Genomic DNA, 15,521 nt, shown 5'->3' on the forward strand with positions numbered 1-15,521 from the left:
CAGTCTTCGAAGCTCATTATCTCCTAACCACCCTGAACTGTGTCAGAAGCCGTTAATGGAAAGCTTACGACACATTAGAGCAAGTGCAAGCAATAACATTCAGCGCGTCTCTGATCCGAACACACAAGGCCTCTGAAAATCTATCCCTATTAATATTTGATTAGATGGAGAAAGTAACACTCATTTTTCTTTCCTAACCACCAGCTCAGACGGGCTGTGATTTGGCCAACCTGATTTACAGCCACAGAATAAAAGCAGTAGTGATGTATTTTTAATACTTACCTCTGACAGAGCGCTCCAGTGGAGTGCCCTGTTGAAACCTGGCCAACAGCCAGAGAAGTGATAGATTACACGCAGCCACATCCCGGCAGAGATGCAGCCTCACATCACAAACACCACAAAGGATCCTCCACCCTTCTTAAGGTCTACTTCAAATAATTAATTACCAAGGTTGTGATCTTAGCCCAACTTTTCAAGATCAGGGGCTGTTAAAGAAGAAAACAGGAACAACAGCAGGAATAAATACACAAAGGTGCAGAAATGAAAAAGTCTCTCTGCAGCTTCAGAAGCATTAAAACAGCTCAGGAGTCATTTGATGGGGCGTATTGAAAATAGATAAAATGCATGTAGATGAAATGTGGCGGATGACTGACTAACACAGGCTGCTTAGCGTTACATTTACAGACTCTATCAATCACTTGTCAGATCTGTCTTTTTCTAAAAGGGATAATTTGTTTGCACTCACATTAGTTGCTCCACGAACTGTTTGTCCTCTGATGGTTAAAGTCATTACACTTTAAATTTAATAGCAAATCTGTCCCACTGCAATCTCATTTCAGCGCACATTTACATCTAAACACTTTGAACCTGGCTTTTTATACAGCTGAACTTGTCCCTTAAGTGTCTAAAAGCACACATGCTGCAATAAGGGATAAAAAGTCTTAAGTCACAGGGGTCAGAGGTCAGCAGGAGGTCAAGGTTCACACTGGTAATGGCAAAGCAGGGGCCATCTGCCTTGCTTAAGGCACACAATGGATCATCTCCTTTAAGGAACACGACAGTCAGATGTGTCTCATTACATGGATGAAAACATCTTACATTAGCATTTTAAAGTCGTTGGGGCTCCTCTCGTCCGTTGTGACTTGCCACGAGTTCAAGGGTTAAATGTGCTTAAATCCAGAGTCTGACATCATTTCAGAAAAGTAACAGTAAGGAGACAAATGTCAGTCACTAATATTTTAGGGTGAAGCCGTGAAGATTTTTAATCTATGTTATAAATAAGTCAACCACTGTATGAGCATCTAATGTGATGCATTAGCATTATAAACAGTACTCAAGGTTCAGTGACTCAGCTCCATTGAATCTCAGGGTTTACTCACTGAATAGAGATCAGTTTGTAGGGATGTGACCTAAAGATGGATCTTTAGTCTTACAGCAACAGGTTGGAGTCTAATAAAGAGAAAAGACACAAAATAATTAGCAGAATTGGAGAAGAGTTTCTGAAGGAATATGGGAGATATTGACGTCTGGATGGGGAACAGCAGCAAACTAAAGATCCAATTTCCTCAAACGTCATCACAGCCAGTCCTGAAAATATTATCATCATGGTTTTTAGAATCGTTATTAAGAATGTTATTAGATTGTTGCATGTTCTTACCTGAGTAAAGTGTTATCCTCACCAACATAAAAGGCCTCAGCTATAATTTATGAACTATAATTGGACTAATGATGATTTATTCCTTATCTGAGGAAATCGATACAGCATCTAGAAAAATAACATTTGTTTATTTATGCTGTCGTCAAAATCCATGGACGTCTATATCAGACTTTTCAACTTGTGCCGCCACAAAGTTCACATTTATGTTACTGAGCGAAATGTCTTAACACCTTTTAGATGGACTGATAATTGAGGTTCCAGATACATTACCTGTCCAAACAAAAAGTCACATACTAATAGTTGATTGGACCGTCTTTAGCTTTGATTACAGCACACATTCCCTGTAGCATTGTTTCAATAAACTTCCTTTAATGTCTTTAACATTTATTCTCGTCCAAAGTTGCATTCATTTTTAGGAGACCGCTGCACAAAGTCTTCTCCAGCACATCCCAAAGACTCTCAATGGGGTTCAGGTCCGGACTCTGTGGTGGCCAATCTATGTGTGAAAATGATGTTTCATGCTCCATGAACCACTCTGTCACAATTTGATGAATCCCGACATTCTCATCTTAGAATATGTCTGTGACATCAGAGAAGAAAAAACCCATTGATATAATAACCTGGTCATTCACCATCACTCCGGAACAGGGTAAATCTGGACTCATCAGACCACATGACCTTCTTCCATTGGACAGTTCTTAACCCAGTTTTAGTAGTTTCATCAATCTCCTTAGATGTTTTCTTTGCTTGATGCCAATAATTTGACGCTTCTGAAATATTTGAACATCTGAAAAATTTCACTGAAGGAAATAGGTAATAGGTATGGTATAGGTATATGTTTGGTACATATTGTTGTAGAGATTACTAATTACCTGTCTTGTTTCTGGTGGTTAGTTCTGATGATGCACACAAGTTAGGACCCCTCAACCAGAAACCTCCAGCAGAACTAGGGCAGCCATCTTCCTCGACCGGTTGGGAGGAATGGAGAGAGGAGAGTGAAGAAGAGCAGACAACAAAAAGCATTTTGTTCAGCTGAAGATACAAATCAGCTTTTTCTTTTTGTATAATAACTATAAAATATAAATGGCGTCATCTGTCTCTCAGCACTTGAGGAACTGAGCTGTTTTTTAAACGTTCACAGATCAGTGTCACAGTGTGACGCCGCACTAACTGAACCTGAAAATGACAACATAAAAACTTAATACTCAACATAAAAAAACCTGATACTCATCTGGTTTCCTTTTTTCTGACCACAGGCCAGAGTAGGGGAGGGAGGAGGGAGGACGATCTGAGTCACACGGGAAGCAGTCAGGCTGCTGTCACATGGTTTCTGTTGCACACTGAGCCGAGCAGAGGAGGAGTCTCTGCCAGAAGTTTGTGTAAGAGAAAACCTGCAGTGTTTTTTCATGAAGCCCTTCAACAAGTTGAAACACTGAGTCAGATCAAGGTAGAACTGCTGTGACCAAATCAGCCTGTTATGGAAATCCCTGCCATAAATCTAAAGGTGAGGTGGCTGTTGACTTAATTCCAACCTTGAATGTGTTTACAGTAGCCTGTGTTTGCAAAGCGTTTTACAAAGACTGGTGTTAAATTATATGTTCATGTCAACTTTGTTACTCAATTCTCACTGGTAATTCTCGTGTGTGGCAACTACCTGCTTCTGTTCGACACACACATCACAGTATTTTACTATTGTTGGTGGTTTTACGTTAAGCTGTAGAAGAAAAGTGTAAAGTTTTTTAGAAAACATAGTGTCTAACACAACATGTTAAGTGTAATCTAAGGCCATAAACTTCCCAGAATTGTTTTCAGTAATAAACAACAGGCCTGTTGACACAGTAAATGTCATTATTGGATGTGAGAAATGCAATTGTAGTGATGAATTTGGTTATTGTATCGAGGATATTAACAAGATGCAAGATGTGACACAAAAATCAAACTGCTCACAAGGAGAAATTGTTCCTGTTTGTTTTTCTTCTTTATCACATGAACCAAACATTGTTGTCTGTGTGTGTGTGTGTGTGTGTGTGTGTGTGTGTGTGTACCACTTACGTACAAAATGCTATTAGAGGCAGAGGCAGTGTTTTCCAGCATGTCACAACCTTTAAAAATGAGAACTACTAAATTGAATGATGTCTTTGTTCTAGTTCTAAAGACTGAAATGATTCGAAAGCAAATCAAACGATTCAAAGCTCAGCTCTTCACATGAACACGATGACAGGAGTCACACTTTCAGATTCGTTATTAGGGTTCAAACAATTCAAACCACTGTGAAATCAAGCAACCTGATGCAGCTTGATAACTTATCCTGGTTTCAATCCTCACACTGGAGAAGCAACAACTAGAAAATGTTTGGTATTCATGACTAATCACAGTTTTAGTTTTTGCTGTTTACTTCATTCCAGAATCAGACTGAACTGTACTAAGACGACAGGAGAAGGCTTTCTTAAAAAGTGCCGTTCAGTCCTAAATGTCTTTTGTTTTCCTTCTCAGGCCATAGTACTGGTGCACTGGCTGCTTACAGTATGGTGAGTGTGAGCACAGGTTTTCTTCATAAGCCTGAGGAATTTCTCTCCTCAGTCTCACACACACACACCTAAACACACACACACACACACTTGACTGCCTCGCAATCTTGATACGAGCCTAATCTTGAGCCTCCACCTCTCAAACTTCATAATAATCGTGTCTCTCCTTTAGTGGCCTGTTGTTGCCGTGGCTGCCCACTTCCTACATTTGGGGAAACTTCACTGTTTTAGCAGTTGGGGTCTGGGCCATTGCACAGAGGGACTCGGTCGATGCTGTGCTCATGGTGAGTCTTTACCTCGACTCCTTTGTGCATGTTGTATTGATAGCATCATGTCAAACTTTGGGCTCGTTGCTGCGTTATATGCTAACCTATTTGTGTGCTGTGAATGTAGGACAATGAGCATCCCTCTGAGAAAGACAGCCTTCTCTTAATTCATCATAGAGAACTTTAACTAGAGGTGTCAACATCAGGGTCTGGTTTCACAAAGATGTTTTAGACTCATCTGTAATGTTAGGCCAGTTTTAATTCTGCTTTTAGGTTAGTCTTATGCAAGTTAGACAGTTTCACAACTATTCAAAATGTGATTCTTTTATGCCTGACCCAACTATCACACTAAATCCAAGGTAAGAGCAAATACAATCACTGCAGAAGGAATAATCAGAAGTTTTTCAGAGTGAGTAGTCTGTTGTCTCAAATACCTACGTAGTCCTTTAAAGCTACTGTGTGTAACTAATTGGTTTTAGTACATATATGCTCCCAAACTTATTTTGATGTGGAGAGGTGCTGTTGAAACATCTTGCAGCAGTGCAGATTTCCTTCATGATACAGTTAAAGTTATCTCATGAGACTCACCCTTTTAAATGTTTTGATTGCAGTATTTTTAGTTGTTGTACTTTCATAATGAATTAATACTCTAATAAGTGTGGCAGTGCATGGCAGACAGTCAAAGTGCATTAGTGCATATTGTAGCTCGGCTCTGCTACAGCTCTGTACTGAAATCTTACAGTTAGAAAAAGTTAGTGAGCTGCTGCTGAGTTTTCCCATTAAAAAAGGGAGTTTAGTGGTTGCTTGGTCAGACATTATCTTTAATTAAAAAAAGGTTTTAATGGCATATCATTCATCTAGGATAATCAAGAACTGCACCTTAAGCAGAAGTAGCTGTCCAGTGTCTCTTTTAATGACATGTTTGATGGTGATGGATTGTGACCATCTCTGAACTGAACTGAAAAGTCTTGTCACTGAGACGTAACTACTCTAAATCTTATACGTGTACTTTAAAGTTCAGTGTCACACCCAGACTCTCTCAAGTCTGATTCTCAGTCCCTTGTGGAATGAGTCGATAGAAAGCTTTGAAAATTACTTTTGATCTTTTGTTTGTTTGTTGTTATTTATAATTTAGTGTTTTCTGTTGTTTTCATTTTTGCTGTCCGATTTTCTTTTAGTAAAAATTGCCTACAACTCCTTTTCTAGTGTGAGTGCTGTTAGGTTTTTATCTCATTTACCCTCCAGCATTAGATTAACTTAATTTTCCACACACACAGTTTATTACAGGGAATCTTTCCTTGTAGCATAATTACAGAGATGTGATAAAAGCATGTTCAGTACTGATGTTTACAGTCTCTGTCTCATTTCTCCTTAGTTCCTGATTGGGATGCTCGTGACGATATTGACTGACATCATCGTTCTTGGGATCTATTATCATGCCGGTGAACTACAATATCAGTTGGCTCCGAACCTGTTTCGCTTCAGTGCAGGAATGGTCATCTTCAGCCTGCTGCTCAAACCTGCATCCTGCTTCTTTGTTTACCAGATGTACCGCGAACGTGGAGGAGAATACACCGTCAACTTTGGTAAGAACTGCGAGTTCAATTAAGTAGGATAACTTAAGATGTTTGTGAGCTTTTGACAACTGTTGTCATGTGTCATCGAAGAGGGTTAGGAAGAGCTGGTCAAGTTTTAGTACAGATAAATACTATAAATTAGCCTCCTGCAATAGAACATTATATTTTATAGGTCTGTAGAATTGCTGTAAATAAAGAAGCAGATGACAGCCCTAAACATCCTCAGGCCTGTTTGAGACCAAAGCTGGAGGTACAGGCACTTTGAGATCTTTCCTGTGTTGTTCTATGCTGTTTGTCAGGAAGGAGCTCTGTGCTTAACCACTAGCATATGATTCCTCAGTCAAACTGATTAGTTACAGTCACAAGACCTCATGTATTGAAATATTGGAGCTGCAGTTTGGCACAAATGTTTATTTGTGTCATCCTGGTCACTGATTTATACGACACAGGGGAACATGCAGTCAAGTCTGTCAGTAATTAAATGATTTTTGGCATTTGTCAACGTTGAATTTAAAAATTAAACACTGTGACCAATTCTTACAGCTTTAACTCAAGGGGTCTAACAAAATGTGGCATTAACCATTCGTCATTTTCATACACATAACCCTATGTTCATAAATAATGGAACAAATATCTTACAACCTGTTGCATGGTCAATACCTCAAAAAGACCACAGGAGACAACTAAAGTGAATCACTGCACAACTAAAAAACCTTTCTACAAGAACTTGAGAAGGTGCAGTGGGCCTGTCATTGTCAAAGTTTACAGGCAATAGACAACTCTAAGTGAATAAAGAGGCTTCACAGCAAAGTGGAAAATACTGATAACATTTATCAGACTTTGCCCGCAAGCACATAAAAAGCCTAAAAAACTGTTCTGGAATAAGATTATTTGGACTGATGAAGAAAAACCTGTACCAGAATGATGGTCAGGCATAGAGAGATAAGGATAAGGAGAGAGAAGGAACAGCTCATGATCCACAGCTACCACATCATCTGTCAAACATAGTGGAGGCAGTGTTATGACATGGACACGTATAGCTGCCAAGGGAATCAGGTCACTGGTACTTACTGATGACCTGACTGCTGATAATGGTATCAGGATAAATTCTGGATATATAGGGCTGCACACTCTGCTGAGATTGAGCTGAGGCAAATGCTGTAAAACCGATGCCTTCGCTTCACACTGCAGATGAATAATGACTTTAAACAAGCAGCAAAAACTACCAAAGAGTTTCTCAAGACAAACAAATTGGATATTCAGTGAACCGATCTCTGCCCAGTAGAGCATGATCTTCACCTACTGAGGACAAGACTGAAGAAGGAAAGACCAACAACTAGTCAGCAGCTGGAAGCAGAAATACTACAAATCTAAACAGAAACACACCAATAGAGATTTTCTGATCTTACTGAGTGTGGAGAATACATGTGTACTGCAGATGTCTCGTTGTGGGCAAACAAATGAGTACACTTCTTTGATTGATCAGTCAGGAGATACTCGTGATGTGCTCTTTGATTAACTGTGTGTGGCCATTGATTTGTGGACTTGAACTCAGTCTGCTGAGAGCTTTTCCATCTGAAATCCCACTGAGCTGTGACACCTGCTGGACGTTTAAACTACTGAAAACATTACTTATGCCTTCATCTATATGGATTAACAAAATGTGATGATGGCAGCAGTATTAAAGCAGTACAAATGATCAAAACAACCCAGGACGTGAGGGGATGATGCTGAAAACGATTTATTCATATTGTTGAATGCAATGATCTACAATCGTAATTTATTACTCTCGACACTGACATTGTGACAGTTGTTCTGTTGAGACTGATGAAGTACTTCTGCCAATTTGACTTTTTGGAAGATAATTGAATACTGATGAATCTGTTCTCTCTGCGGTTTTACTTTAACGCCACATACACACAGCAGGTACGTTCATTAGACTGTGATTGGCTGCGGAGTGACTGATGAATGTAGCTAATGTAAGTTTCAGACAATGTCTGTTTTAATTGCTCTCTGATTGCATAGCTGGCATTAACATAGTTCCCCGCTGCACTGAGCACTTTGGGATGCAGGCAATCAGGTGCATGTGAGCGAATTGTTGATTCAGGTTTCCATGGCTCCCCGACTTTTAATTAGTAGCCTTCTCGTTGTGGTTTCTTGTAAAAGTGAAACATATGGTAGTTTGAACATACACACAGTAAAGCGTGAGCCTGTGTGCGACTGTGTGTTGTTGGTATAGAGTATAGTATAGTGTAGTTCTCTGCTGTTGTGTGTGTTTCTCAAATGTACGAATCTCCCTGATCTTTTCCTCATCTTGTAATTTATAACCTCACAGTCTGTTGTTTGTCAAACTGCATCGTGACGATCACTGTCACCCGTGTTAACTCGTTTTTTCACTGTTTTGCTGTAATTTGATCCTCTTCTCTTCTCTTCTCTTCCCTGCTGACCTTTGACCTCTCAGACTTAGAGACCTCTGTGGAAAGTCGGTGCACTACGGATAGTGCTGACAGTGCTTTTATTGGCCGCCGCTATTGATCTCTGGCCTCTTCCTCCTCACCATTTCTCTCCTCCAATCCTCTTCCATCCTCTTCCACACAGGAAGTAAGATTGCAAATCTGGCTGCTGGACGAAAACAGAAACATCTTTTTTAATGTTGACTTTTATGTTGAGTCCATCTTTCTCTTTGTGTTTATGTTCACCTGTCTTTTCACCCTCCTCCAGTCTTCATTACCTGTCGTCATAGCCTATATACAGTAGTTGTTAAGTTTGTATTTACGTCTATTGTATGATGTGTTTATATGTTTGCCTTTGTATTTTGCAGTTTTATTTATGTTTTTCTCTCCGGGTGCCTCATTTGTGATTGTGTATTTTGTTTGCATACATTTGAAACAGAGTTTTAAATAATTAAAGTAAACATCATGTTGGATCATAACAGACAATTGGGGCCAGTTTGCACACACAGACACAGACGATTGAAGGTTTTATGACCAAATTTGTATATTTTTATGCTTTCAAATAAAAAAATCCAATAATAAACAAAGTACATGCAAAATTTTAGTGCAATTTAAATATAGATTTGCCAAATTATCCAAACCGTGTTTAATGGAAGTAAATGAACAGCGGTTTAGTTTATGTTAAGTGTATGTTTTTCTCAGTAATATGACTCTGGGTCGTGGACAAGTGTGGTGTGCAGGTCTTTGAACTTCCACACACACTTAATTGTTATTCTGATAATGTCAGTCTGAACTGTTTTTGTAAAGCACCACAGGGAGTCGTCTAAGATGTACCCAAGGATTTTGGAGTAAAGCTAAGAGAGATTTTTCCCTCTCAGATCATCAGTGGTGACAGAAATGTGTGTCCAAAGTCTTGTCACAATAAAAGTAAACACAGTAAAAGCTAATGAGACTGTAGTAGATGTAAAAATCACAAAGAGATGGTAGACTGTGCAATGATGCTGTGAATAAAGCCTGAAAGAAAACATTAGAAGAAGTCTCAAAGAAGCTTCAGAAGGATCTGTTTTAATATGTACATTAACAATAGACCCCGCTCCAAACAACAGCCTTGATTAGATGTATGAATAATACATTTGCAAGGCAGGGGTTGTATGTTGAAGAGTTTTGGCTTGTCTCTGCAGGTTTCCCCTCTGTATCACGAAACAGAGATTCCTATCAGTCCATTGACCAGCAGAATGAGTCGTCCAACTCAGCGCATCCCTACAACCAGGCTCAGACCCAGGACAGCAAACCAGGAGTCAGCAAATACTGAGAACCTGACTTTTTTCCATAGGTCCCAGGTCTTCTCTGTGTTTTGTACAGTGGGTCTGCTGCAGAGCGCAGCACAGAAGAAGCGGATACGTTTTTTGTGGTTGACTCTGTCTCAGTTTTAAAGCTTTTCTTCGTTAGTTGGCACATCACTACTGAAGTAATGCAGTACCACTCCCATCCTGTCTTTCTGCTGTTACTGCTGTTGTTGTCTACGACCTCTAGAAAAGAGGTGTGTTGAATGGAGCTGTTGTATCTGCTGCAGTTTTGCCAGTGAGTGACTTTTACAAATGTGGCACTTAGACACATTAAGGATCTCGATTGTCTCTTTTTGTGTTACGTTCTCTCTGTATATGAATACGTGACATTATCACTTCCTAATTAGTCTGCGCTGTAAAGCACAGCAATGACTGTTCAATGTCATGCCTTACAAACTGCTGTGTGCCTTTGGACTTTTTAATCTAATAGGAACTGTGAAAATACACAATAACCAAACGTATTAAAGGCCTTTTCTTCTCAGAACAAGAAACAAACAAGCAGACATTCATTTATCTTTGTTGATCTATATTAGGCCCACTGCCGTATGCTGTGAAAGGAGATCAGAAGAAATGAATGTAATGTGTAAAGTAAAGCAAAGTAATGTAATGTGCAGTGGATTAAAGAATTTCATTTTAAAATATTCAAAGTGTGTCATTCTTACAGTTATCGTTGTAAACAGGTAATGAAGGACAGGTCTTTGACCACATAATACGTGTCCTCACACGACTGTGTACTGTTGTGTTCACATTGCTGTTGTTAAGTGAAGAGTTTTCAACCTTGACACGTTCGCACCAGCACACATTCATTAAACATTGAATAAAGTGTAGACTTTCCCTTTTAGTGCAGTTATTAAAGCAGTGATTAGGTAAAGTGGATGCTGCGGCTGCACAATGTTGTTACTCATTGCATCACTTGGATTTTTTTTTTTTACATTGAACTCCCTTTTGAAAGCGTTTGGAGTTCCTGTTTTGAAGACACAATAACGGTACATAACGGAAAAGAAATGTGATAACGATGTACGTTATATTACGGATATGTGAACTGCTCTAGCACCCTGGCTTTTGAGTCATGTGGGTCATTAGATGTCCCTTATTTGCTTACATACCTCATTAATTCAGTTTATGCACTGTGATACACAAGCCTCCACTGTCTTTTGTCATAACTCCGGCTCTTTCCACACCCAGTGAGCCTATAAGAACTCCCTACTAAATCACTTTAATGATATCCACTTTCAGCTCTGCATGTGTCGTTATTTGACAAAACTGCAGCACCAGTGACAGAAGGTCAGAAGTAGTAAACTGCAGTTTGTTGCACTTTTTATGTAGTTGTCTGCTCTGTGTGCTGCTTGCAGACGACCTTCCGTTTGTAATTTCACCTATAATTAAGATTATTTAAAGAACAAATATCAATTTCCAATGCAGTATCATTTGCCTCGAGGATTTTTTTTTTTTAAATGTGGGACTGAACGGTTTTCCTCAGATCACCTATATGAGAGTATTTGCTGTTGTCAGGGAGGCGCTGAAACAGTGCTGCTGTATGTTGTTTCTTAAAAAAATAATGTAGAATATTTGTCACCTAAGATTTATAACACAGGTTTACATGACATTCTCGTCTTTTTGCAGAATAATTCAAAGCTTTTTAAAACTGACAAATCTCTCGTGTCCATGCAGAGTTTCAGATTCTCACTCTCCTCTATCCTCTCAGGTATTTTTTTTTCTCCATCACACACTATTGTTTACTCTCACCCTCTCAAAGATCTCTTCATCACCCTGCTTTTATTTACCCACACAGACAAGACATTTGTCTTCCTGCTTTTTCCTGTACCGTGGCATATTTTGCACCCTACTGTGCATATTCCCAGAGACACAGTCTTAACCCATTTTCAACATGAGACAAAACTTGTAAAACTCCACTCAGGTACTAGATACAGTTCACTGCATAACGTTACTTTTGTAACCGACTTAAAATTGATTAAATAATAATTAAATAAGAATATTTAATGCCTGTAATGTACGTGGATCCACTTGGTTATTATTATATTTCTCATTAAATATAGTGGTGCCGTCTGTTTCTATTAGTAACAACACTGTGACATAATCAAGCACAACAAGGCTGATTGTTCATCACAACCCACATGTATTGTTTTCTTTTAGTTAGTTTACAGTAAGATGGAACAATCCAACATACTGTAAAGAATAAAGTTACCAAAGACGTGTGAACAGCTTTTGTCCTCACATGGTCCCACCCTCAGACCAGCTGGGACAGCGTCTCTTCCTGGGTTCGCTCACCTGTTTGTTTTGCTGCCAGGTTTCTGTCCCGCTGGTTCAACTCCCACAGGTGATCGGCATTAGCTAATCACCTACTCTGTATTTGTGCTCTGTTTGTCTCCTGTTTCTTTGCTGTTGTGTCTTCTCTGTCCGACTCTTTGCCTTTTGTTTGCTTGTACTGTTTCAGAGGTCATTTCGGGTTTCTAGCCTTTTAAAATTCATTTGTTTTTGCTTTTTCAGTGATTTTGTTTTCTCTTTCCTAGTTTACAGCTTATGCTGTTTTGTTTGTTTGTTTGTTTGTTTGTTTGTCTCCTTGTGTTTTCACATTTGAATTCTCCTGTTTGTAAAAACAACAACATGTAACTATCTCATCCATTTTGCATTCTGACTATTGAATATTACTGTAGGTCAGCAGGTAGTTGTCATGTTGAGACCACATGCTGCAAAAACTCCAATGTAAAAGTAGAATCAAGTTGATGTTTTAATAACTTTTCAGTAATTGGAATTAGGATTGTCCTTGTTTGATACTCAGCATTACCTGTCATCATCTTTCCTCACCTTCCTCACTGAATCCTCTGGTGCTGTCTCTCTTTACTCTTGTGGGACTTCCTGGAGGAGCTCTTAATTAATGGGCGACCTGTGTTAATGATTCCTTTGTGCTTACCTCCTGACCAGAATGGGAGTCTGTGGCTGTTTAAAAAAAGGAAAGAGGGCAGCGAGGAGAGATGGGTGGTGGGGGTGAAGGTGGAGAGAAGAAAAAGAAGGTGGTGGAGGAGGGTACAGCCACTAACCCAACAAGCTGTTGATTAATAAGCAGCTGCTGGGCTGCCTCTCCTGAGTCCTGCATGCTTGCGGGTTTGACACATCCTCGGGCTCGCACCTGTGATTCCTCCGAGTCAAGGACATGCTCGCTCGCTGCCTTTGTTGCTCGATGCAATAAAAGGAACTCAATTTGTCAGCTCTGTTATTACATTAGTGCCAATCCCCTGAGATGCTTTGAAGGAACGATTCTGTGGGCTTCAGGACTGTAGACAACACAACACAATAACAAATATTTACATAATTCTGGGGTGACCAATATTTCTGAAATCAAATTGAGTAACTAACAATTTATACTCCTTCATAAATTCACTGTGCATATGACAAGTGACTGATGGATGTAATGATAGTGTTCAACCACTGTATCAAGTCAAATGTTAAATTGATCTGAACCACATTTATTCTTAATTTATTCTTAATATTAATTAAACTCAGTCTATTGTACTCATAGCGAGGGGGTAGTATGTGCACATTTTTCTTTTTAGGCAGAGCTTTCTTATTCCAACTATTCTCTGTTATCTGTTTTGATTTTCAGAAAACAGGAACTCGGTGGTAACTAGCCCAGACTCCCAAAATATCCCTGCATATTTAAATATTTTAAAATAAATAAATACAAAATAAAATGCAAATAGCAGGCTTTCTCCTTGACACACTTCCAGATGTGTGCCGAGAAGGTGAGATAGGAATACAGACATGACCCTGAGAACTGCTGGGGTCAGATGGAAACCCTCAGCTATGAGTCTTGGGTCAATTATACAGTACATTGACATCCTTTGACATGCTTCTGATTGCGTTAACATGCACGGAGGAAGAATTCCCAATCTGTGTGGTAAAATCTTAATAGTAATACGTAAGTCTCACTTTCTATAACTATTACTTAACACCCACCTGCTTCCTGGAGCTGCTCACTGGACAATGGTAAGAAAACAATAAGAAACAGTCATGCTGAAACCCCTAGTTAAATCAGTGTTCACATGTACTATTGATTCAGGAATGACACATTTGTGCCTCCAGCATCTTGAGTCCTCGGGGAGGGCTTTCTCAACCCTTGACCTTTTCACACCGCAGCCTCGTGCAGCTGTCACAAGTGATAACATATAAAAATTGATTCCAATTATCCTCCAGTCCACAGCAGCCAGCAGCGAAGAGGGTCAACAAATCCCTCGCCATTATACAAAGACTCGCTGTGTTGATTGGTTTTATTTGGTGGAAATGAAATGGAAAAGTGTAAAGAAACCCAGCTCGCTCTCCTGAGGGGATTTCTGAACACAGGGTAAGAAAAGCTGGACTTAATTCAACCTTAAAATCCTAATCTATTTGCACAACGTCAGTCTACAGCTGAAACAATCAAAGTATTAGATCTATGCACGGATCATGTCCATGGTTCATGTTTGCATGTTGGTTCTCCTTCCTGTCCCATTTTAAAAATAAAAAATTTAAACGTTATCTATTAAGATCAAGTTAACCTGCCATACATCAGGTATCTGTTGCCATAGTAATAGACTTTCAGTAAAAAAGACTTTTCTGTACTTAAAATGGTTCAGATTTTGGTTCAGCATTCCCAGCTTCTTAATCATTTGTGAAATAACCCAAACACTCTTTCTTTTTTCTTTTTGCACTTTGTGTGCACATATTTATAAAAATATGAGTTCTTACTTCTAAGTGCAATTATGACTGTAGCATAATTAAGACTGTTATCTGTATTTTTATTCGTACACCCATGGGTGTTTTTTATCCTCAATCTGTTCTATTTGCTCTAATTCTATTTTTTTTATGTCATACTCTTTTATTTCTTCAGTGACCCATTTTTTTTCCATCATTAAACTTTCATTTTATCTTATCTTTATCTCTCTGTTGTATCTTTAATGTTGTTTCTCACATGATTATGAAGATTTTTTTTAAGTGAAGCCTCAAAGGCAGCGTTCCTTCTTTAGTATGTGCTGTGTAAGAGACTGTCTGTTAACAGACGTCACCTCCAAATGCAGGAATGCCGCCACCTTATACAGCTTTTTTTTCTTGTTTGTTTGTTTGTTTGTTTCTGGGAGTGAAATAACCTTCGGAGTTTTATTTTCCTCCTCAAGCAAAAGGGAAGGGAGCCCAGCAGAGACTCAGAGAGAGAATAATGAATGGTGAACGTGGACCTGTTAGTTCGATGAGTGTAGATGATGAATGACCATGGGGAGGGAGTACAGGACCAGAGCAGAGGCACAGCCATTTGTTACTCTGCTGTCACAAATGTATTTTTAATGAATCTGCACTTCTGACTTCTCTGCAGAGCAGGATTGTTCCTTAAGGCCAGCATGACCCCAATATTTCCTGCGGAAGCTGTGGCTCTGAACAAACCCACTTTAGCTCCGGCTGCGTAATGTAAATAACCTTCTCCTGCTGTTTGCCAAAGCCATCAGTCTAGCTCCTCATTATTATCCTTACCTGTGCCAAGAATAGGGGCTGTCCCTGTCTCAGCGCTGGTAGCAGGTGGGGAGGTTTCACCTTGAATCGCTCCAGTGTACCAAGCTCAAAGATGTTGTTTTCTTGGCAGAATAAAAAGTCCTTCAGAAAGAACCTTTTTAGGTTATAGTGGAAACACTATCTCCTCCTGAAATGATT

At 39.4% G+C, this 15,521-nt stretch overlaps 1 protein-coding gene across 1 annotated transcript; it reads left to right on the top strand.

The window, feature by feature from the left end:
• The first annotated feature begins 3,005 nt into the window (after positions 1–3,005).
• Positions 3,006–10,468, top strand: agtrap (angiotensin II receptor-associated protein). The gene is made up of 5 exons (XM_026349308.1): positions 3,006–3,161; positions 4,151–4,185; positions 4,358–4,469; positions 5,827–6,037; positions 9,663–10,468. The coding sequence occupies exons 1-5, from the start codon at positions 3,135–3,137 to the stop codon at positions 9,791–9,793; spliced, it is 516 nt and encodes a 171-aa protein (XP_026205093.1). The 5' UTR covers positions 3,006–3,134; the 3' UTR covers positions 9,794–10,468.
• The last annotated feature ends 5,053 nt before the right edge of the window (positions 10,469–15,521 follow it).

The sequence above is a fragment of the Anabas testudineus genome, chromosome 5 (assembly GCF_900324465.2).
Source record: "Anabas testudineus chromosome 5, fAnaTes1.2, whole genome shotgun sequence".
NCBI lineage: Eukaryota > Metazoa > Chordata > Actinopteri > Anabantiformes > Anabantidae > Anabas > Anabas testudineus.